At 39.7% G+C, this 8,470-nt stretch overlaps 1 protein-coding gene across 1 annotated transcript; it reads left to right on the top strand.

The window, feature by feature from the left end:
* The first annotated feature begins 4,061 nt into the window (after positions 1-4,061).
* On the top strand, positions 4,062-5,061 carry LOC108367417 (uncharacterized). Its single transcript, XM_017622024.1, has 2 exons — positions 4,062-4,326; positions 4,423-5,061. The coding sequence occupies exon 2, from the start codon at positions 4,432-4,434 to the stop codon at positions 5,059-5,061; it is 630 nt and encodes a 209-aa protein (XP_017477513.1). The 5' UTR covers positions 4,062-4,326; positions 4,423-4,431.
* The last annotated feature ends 3,409 nt before the right edge of the window (positions 5,062-8,470 follow it).

Genomic DNA, 8,470 nt, shown 5'->3' with positions numbered 1-8,470 from the left:
GGTGACTACTGTCAAAGCCAACAAGCAATATGACAACAACAAATAACAACTCAACAAACGTTTGCGGTTTCGGTAACCTCCCATACAACACCCACTAATCCCAGTGGTCATTAGCTTTATTTACAAAAGTAATTCAAACGAATTGCTTCGTTATGACATCGAATTTTATTTAACAACTCACTAATGACGTGACGCAAGGGCGTGTCAGTCGGCCTGCTGGTGGTGGCAATGGTGGTGTTGGTGTGGCCGTCGATCCCAGGTGAAAAGGTGTGCTGGCAATGTCATAGAACATTAAAAAAAAAAACAACAACAATGAGGCGCTATCTTAGCCAGCTTAGAATGTATAATACATAATGGCAAAAGCAAACGACATTCGCCCTCTAGTGGCCTGTTGAAATTATCCGGCGCTGTTGGGTAGCGGAGTGAAAGCGCTCGAAACGACAGCTGAACTAGAAAAGGATTGAGTGTTGTGAGGTTGTAGAATGTGAGAAAAAATACCGACACAAGAAAATTCAAAGTAAATGATAAACACGTCAATGGTTTTATATTGGCGTATATAGCTAGCAGGAAGGCAAAGGCCAGAGAAAGCTTTGCATTATTTTGTAACTTTGTAAGCAGTTTGATCTCAAAGCTTTTACTTAAAAATAAAATGTACATCTTTCAAAAGTGTTGTAGTGGAAAGCGAGGTGAGAAATCCAAGTTGCACTCGTTTTTTAGAAACTTTTCCCTTAGCTCTTCTACTAATTCTCATGCACACAAGTAGTGAAATTTTCATGTTAGTAGTATGAATTATATTTCAGTGTTGGAATTAAATGTGAAAATATTGTGGCTATTCACGTTTACCTTTAGTATATTTTATTGTTGTGCAACAACGTGAAATGTGAAAAAATTGTGGTTGTTCACGCTTGCCTGGTTATCAGCTTATCTGGTTAAAAATAATTTTTCTGTAGTATATTTTATTGTTGTACAACAACAAGCATGAACAAAAACATTTGGGTTGCTCATGCTTGACTGGTTATCAGGTTATCTGGTTATGTGGTTATATTTTACATTCAGTTTACAACAATAACATACCACCCTGATAACCAGGCAAGCGTGAACAACCACATTGTTTTCTCCATCTCAAAATGAAAAACGAGCTAGAAATAATGTTACGCATACGCCATGTACACCTAAGTGTGTTACTCTGCTCTTATTTCACACAAAAAATCCTTGCGCATTTTCACTTCAACACTCATTTCTTTCTTATTTACCATTGATCTTTTTCATTGGTAGCTTCATTTTTTTAACATAATAGGCTTTAACACAAATGCAAAAAAAATTACACAGAAATTGTTATTTTTTAATTTTTTCCCCTGTTGAAGGGGGATTTTATTTTAATTTTTTCATCAAAAAACTAAAAAATCTTGAATTATGAATTTAAAATTTCGTTTGCTATTGCGATTGTTCAATTGGTTCTTGAGATATACGTGATTAATTGGAACCCCTTTTTTAAAGCTGAATATCAGTAAATAGCAAATATCTCTAAAACGTATCTATATAAATTGGTTCTTGAAATACTATATACGTGATACGTGGAATAACTTTTTTTAATTAACTTGATTTTCAGAATCACCGAGCAATTATTCATAGGAATTGGATAGTAGCATCCGGTGAAAAAAAAAATTTATCCAGATTTATCAATAATCAAGTTCTATGTACTTAAGACCGAATATGTTAGTATTTACAAACTTTAGGTGTACTAAATACTTCAAGGAATTGTACTTACTTATTTACACAGAACTAAACACTGGGTATTGGAAATACTTATTTAGTTATTTTCGCTAAGTTTAGTGAAGCTCGGACACAAACTCGCGAGGTGAGTCCCTTTTTGAGTTTATTCTAAGTGAAGACGTATTTATTTGTAACAGGGCGAATTCCCCTACGTTTATGACTGCCGTCAGAGAAGAGGTTCTTGACCTTACACTGGCTTCATCTGAAGCAACACCATTGATCTCGAATTGGAGGGTTCTGAGCGAACACTCCTTTTCGGATCACAAGTATATTCAATTCTCTTTGGAACCTGTGAAGCACGTGTGTGGGATATGTATAGCAGGAATCTTCGCCGAACGCTCCCTGATACGCAAGAAGTGAATTCGGTGCAGTCGGTGGAGCTTGTCTAAGTTATCAGCTCAGCGTGCAGAGATGTTCTTCAAAGCACATGTTCGCTGAGATTTCAGAAAGGCAGAGCGAAACCCCTTTGGTGGAGCTCTCTGAGTTAAGGGCATCGACCAGACGATTATTCAATAGGGTCCGTAAGAGTAAGATACCTTCTGACTGGGAACTTTATAAGATTGGACTAGGAATCTACAAGTCGGAGGTGAGAAAGGTGGAAAGAGTTTGATGTAGGACGTATAAGGGTGTCATGAATTATCTAGATTTACGCATATTCTCGCTAGGAATTCCGCTACGGTGGGTTACTTGAGGGATTAGGCAGGGTACTACGCTATGAATAGCGAGGAGTCCCTTAGCTTGCTCCTGGATACTCACTTTCCTTAAAATACTTCCCTTGAGGATGCCGTATTTCCTCAACTTCTTCACGGATGGATCGAAACTGGACCGCAGAGTCGAGAGCGTACCATCAACACTAAGTTCAGGCTCCCGGACTTCTGCAGTGTATTCCAGGTGGAAGTGGCTGCTATCAAGTAGGCGGTTAATTCATTGCTCCGGAATGCTATTAGGGTCATGGAGGTGAGCTTATATTCTGATAGCTTGGTTAAAGAATGTCTTCTCTCCCTTTCAGTCGTGTCGGAATACTTCTGTATTCGGATTATTTGGGTACCGAGTCACAGCGACATTGGAGTGAACTGTGTGGCTGACGAGTTGGCCAGGGGAGGCACTCGTGAAACGCTATCGCCCGATAAGGAGCGGCTCGGATGACATTGATTGCTTGTGGTACACTCCTGGATAGATGGGCCTCATGTCAGCTCAGCGAGCACTCGCGAAAACCAAGCCATGTGCGATCGCGAGGGAGGACGGGGATGGTCGAGGGCATTCCTCACACTCACAAAGCCGCAGCCCTCACTTCTGGTGCGGGTTCTAACGCGTCACTGTCTAGTCGGTATTTGCGCAGTAAGACTAAACATAGTACCGGACCCTGTATAGCGCAGCTGCCTGGAGGATGACGAGGTGGAATCACCCCATTACTACCTTCATTAATGCCCAGCTTTTGCCAGCTAAGGTTGAAGTACTTGAGATCTCATATCCTAAATAGCCCCAAGCAGCTCTGGGGCTTTGAAATTGGCCGAATTCGTAAATACATAATCGGCTCGGGGCGTTTTATCGATAAATTATAAGGTGCTATTCAGATTTATTGTATCACAAAAGACAATCTGAAACTGTTTTAGTGAGCTCCGGTTACACGGGGCGACCACATAATCCAACCTAACCACATAATCTAACCTAAATAACGGGTTAGGGGTAAACCCAAGCAAGACAGAACTTGTACTGTTCACAAGAAGGTACAAAATCCCCCCATTGATAACACCAAGGCTGGCACAGACCACACTAAAATTAAGCGAATCCGCTAAATACCTGGGGATAGTCCTAGATAAAAAATTAAGCTGGATTCAAAACACCGAAGAGCGGGTGCGGAAGGCCACGGTTGCCCTATACAGCTGCAGGAGAGCAATCGGCCAAAAATGGGGTTTAACCCCGAAGCTAGTGCACTGGATATACACCGTCGTGGTGAGGCCCATACTTCTGTACGGGGTAGTGGTATGGTGACCAGTGCTGGAGAAGAAAGTAAACATTATTAAATTACAAAAAGTGGAGAGAACGGCCCTGATCTGCATTAGTGGTGCTCTCCGCACAACACCTACTATGGCAATGAATACGATCCTCAACATCATACCCATAGATATTATGGGACGACAATACGCTGCGTTTGCAGCCCTAAGACTACAGGGGCTTAAAAGCTGGAAAGCGGCTCGCTGTGGTCACACTACAATTCTGAGAAACCGACAACTACCGAGTACAAAGGACTACTGTGTACCAAGGCTCACTTTCACTTAAGGTTATAGCGTAACGCTACCTAGCAGGGAATCATGGCTCGAAGGAGTTCCGGGGTCTAGAGATGCCATAAGATTCTACACGGACGGCTCCAAACTAGAAAATAGGGTAGGAGGAGGCGTCTACTCGGAGAAATTGGGAATAAAAAGATCATTCCGACTACCTGACCACTGTAGTGTCTTTCAAGCCGAATTGGCAGCCATACAAGAAGCCGTTGACAGCCTAAAACTAGCTGTTATCGCCACTACGGAAATATATATATACTCAGACAGTCAGGCGGCTCTTATGGCGCTTGAATCTGTCACTATAAATTCGGAAACAGTTTCCAACTGCCGCAAATCACTTAACGTGATGGCGGAGCAGTTCGCNCAGGCGGCCCTTATGGCGCTTGACTCTGTCACTATAAATTCGGAAACAGTTGCCAACTGCCGCAAATCACTTAACGTGATGGCAGAGCAGTTCGCTTTGCACCTGGTATGGGTACCGGGGCACAGTGACATACCAGGAAATGAGAAGGCAGACGAGCTTGCAAGGGCGGGTACTTGCTCTCCACTTTCACCAGCCTGGAAGAGGGTGGGTATGCCACTCGCTTCCTGCAAGCTCTTACTAAGGGAGAACTTCCTTGAAGAAGCGGCCTCCAAATGGGAGCGCCCTGAAAACTGTAATACAACGAAGCTTACATGGCCAAAATGGGATGTACGGAGATCGAGAGAAATTCTCACTCTCAACAAAGGCGATATGTCACTGGCCATTGGTCTGCTCACAGGACATATTCTGATAGGAAGGCACGCAGAACGCCTCGGGGTTAGTCACAACGACTACTGCAGGAGCTGCCACGACGAAGAAGAGCCTGAATCAATAAGGCACTTACTCTGCGATTGCCTAGTACTGGGCAGGAAAAGACAGAAATTCCTAGGTATAGGTCTTCTAGACGATCTAAGCGCGACTGCTAAGTTTGGAATACGGCAGTGGCTAAGGTTTGCAGACTCCACAAACTGGTTTAAGGAGTAGGGGATTTTTTGGATCCATGTGGTATCACAATGGGCCCTGATCGGGCCTAAGTGTGCTGGCGCCCTCTGGGCCTAGCAGCCACTTCAACCTAACCTAACCTAACCTAACCTAACAAAATACTTAGTATTATTGGCTTCAATAAATACTGTATGCAAAGGTAATCGCAAGAAGTCCGAAAATCATGAAATAGTCTCGGAGATGCACAACAATTCCCGAGAGTTCCAAAATAACTAGTCTTTAAATGGTCCCGAAAATCCGGAAATAGTCTCAAGAATCCCTAAATAAACCCAAAGTAGTCCCTAAGCGGTCCGAAACTATCCCATAAGATTCCCAAAATAGACATATGTGACACGAAATATATCGAAAAGTTTCGGAAACACGCCAAAGTACTTAAATAATCCCGAAAATTAAAAGCCGACAAATTGCGCGTACAAAATGCTGTCCAAATTCTTATTTCCTGCCATTAATTTTTTTATATGAAGAAATAAATTTAAATCCTCAGAAAAATAAAAATTCACACTCTACAATAATGCGATGCGGGATTTGTGGTTAGACCGAAGCTTTTGTCTGGCTTCATAATAATCTGCAAATGAATTGTCATAACCTGCATCTTGGCTTGAATCCACGACTTAAGCCTAGTTTCTAAGCATGCCCTCACAGATGAGAATAACAACGAGACAATTTGGCGATTCGACAACACCCTGGAAATAGAGTGCAAGCGCTGTCCTACTTCAATACAGAATAAAAGAAAATATCAGCCCTTATGTCAAAGAGGAGCATGATCGACTTCATCGTGATGCGCCACATGGTAAGTAGTGAGTATTAACAGACGCCAGCATCGAAGTGTCCTTCAAGCCACTTGTAGTAGGAAGATCTCTTAGATCTGGCGCGCATACGTCAAATTCGAAAGGTCAATATCGACACATATTAATACCTAGTTACAACATGCGTCTCTGTCAAAAAAGAAATTGTATTAGGCAGAGGAAAGTCTGACCTCAAAAAGATGAAATCCTAAAGATTTTCGTAATCGACTCTAAATTCTTCTTAAACCATCAACTCTTCATCGCACCTACTATAAACGGGCATTGCGAAGCGAGCAAAAAGTTAATCAAACCCTCGAAAATATATACATGGAAAGATATTCTGGCTGACAATAATGCATCTCGAAAATTATTTTATAAAACAAACCAACAATCTAGAGTGGAGTAAAGAAATGTTGTAACAGACCTCGAGAGTGCAATATAAATACGCAGAAAACACTTCTCAATAGTTTTGCGTAGCGCGTTTGACGTATCAGAATGCAAACTAAGGACTGCCAAATAAATTTGTTCCTCATACTTTTCCCATATTGTGCTACTGAATTATTCAAATTAAATTTTGTGTATCATATTAGCTCTGCGTTTAATGTTAGAAGAAAATTTGTGGCCAAGGAAACCGGTATTGCAAGAATAATCCAACTTTTTCAAAGGCAACCCAGTTGGTATTTGAAAAAAAGGAAGTGCGCCTGGGCCACACTGGAGAAGTAAAACATACATACATCTGCTTTTGCTTAATGTTATTTTTTTTGTCTTTTTTCTATCTAGATCCCTATCTCTTCTCCTGTTCGTTACATTTATGTTATTCTGTTTTCCCTTATCTTCATTTTTATCTTTATACTCTGTCGATAACAAAATCAATAGTAACGTCCAACAAAATATCGATAGCAAAACCGATAAAAATATTGATAACCAAATCGATGAAAAATCCGATAAAAACTTCTATAGCAAAATCGATAATAATATTGGTAGCAAAATCTATTAAAAACTCGATAAAAATATCCGTAACAAAATCGGTAAAAATATCCATAAAGAATCTATAAATAACGATAACAAAACCGATACATATCGATAACAAAATCTTTAAAAATATCGATAACAAAATCGATAAATATCGATAACAAAATCGATCAAACTATCGATAACAAAATCCATAAAGTATCGATTATTATCCGAAACTATAATCGATATTGATAACAAAATTGATAACAATATCTACAAAAATTTCGATAAAAAAAACGATAAAAATGTCGATAACAAAGCGGATAAAAATATCGATTATATTATCGATATGTCCCGAAAATACCGAAATTCTCTAAAATCTCAAAATAGCGCTCAGATTCTCTGTATCTTTCCCTATATCCTTTCCTCTTTAATTACCTTTACTTTAATCTTTCTTCCCCTATCTTCATCTTAACTTCTATCGGTTTCCTCATCCTCCTCTCGGTCTTTACTAAGTAAAGCGTTTAAATTTACCTTGGTCTTCATTTTTGCCTTTATCGTTACGCATCTTTTTTTTTTGTTTTTATTTTTACCTTTGCGTTTATCCCTTTCTTTATCTATGTATGTACGTAGACACCCTTACTTTCATTCTTGTATTGGACTTTTTCTAAATGTTATTTTTTAACCTTTTATTAGCAAACTTTTGTTAACTTAATACCATATGCATACACACAAGAAACACTTGTTTGAATTTTGAATTTTCCAATTTACTCCCAACCAACCAACCGCCGCTAAAGAGTTTTCACGTAAAAAAAATGCATAAGAGATTGTGGTTACGGTAAAAATGTATCTTGATCCTGGACAGTAATTTCAAACAACCTATGTTCGGGGAAATTCCACTTAAAAGTAAAGAGCAAAGAAGCTGAAAATATTTGAAAATATTTGTGGCATCACGGGTACAGCAACCGAATGAATTCCCATTGTTACGCTTAGTATGAATTATGCACTTTATTTTTAGCTTAGGCTTACGCCAGGTCACTACGGCGCAATGGCGTGAATGTGGCTTTAAACAATAACCGAAATTTGCTTCCAATAGAAGCCCATCCACCAAACTGTCGTAAACTAATGCCAAACGAGAGTCCAAAATGTCTAAATACAAAGCATCAGTGTGCTTTATTTCTAAACTGCACTTGGAGAAAAAGTCTAACTTGCGCAAGCTAGTTGAAAACTAGCATCTAACCTTGATTGCGCAAATTTGTAATTATAATTAACTGAGATTTAGAAATAAAATAAACTAATGCTTTGTATTTTGGCGCTTTGGGATGCAGCCACATTGGGCTCTTTTTAAAAGTTAAATGAAAGTCACAAAAAATGTGACCAAGGACCTTTCGGACTTAAAAATTCCACAACAAAGGAGATACTGCTGCTTGCGTCTTCTAAATTTTACTTATAAGATCGCATAGACTATACGTTGTGAAAGACTGACGCCGTTCATGAAAAAACTGCCTGGACTTTATTCCTGCGGCTTCAGACCTTGCAAATCCGATATTCGTCAACGTTGAAAATGTGTCAATTCCTGAAAAAGGTCTTGGATAATCAAATCGGCACACACTATATGACTGTCAAATATAAAAGAGCCTTTGACAGTTCGA

The sequence above is a fragment of the Rhagoletis zephyria genome, unplaced genomic scaffold (assembly GCF_001687245.7).
Source record: "Rhagoletis zephyria isolate East Lansing unplaced genomic scaffold, Rhagoletis_zephyria_1.1 Rzeph_scaffold_02674, whole genome shotgun sequence".
NCBI classification, from domain to species: domain Eukaryota; kingdom Metazoa; phylum Arthropoda; class Insecta; order Diptera; family Tephritidae; genus Rhagoletis; species Rhagoletis zephyria.
Note: the sequence above shows the minus strand (reverse complement) of the source record. Positions and strands in the feature narration are given on the sequence as shown.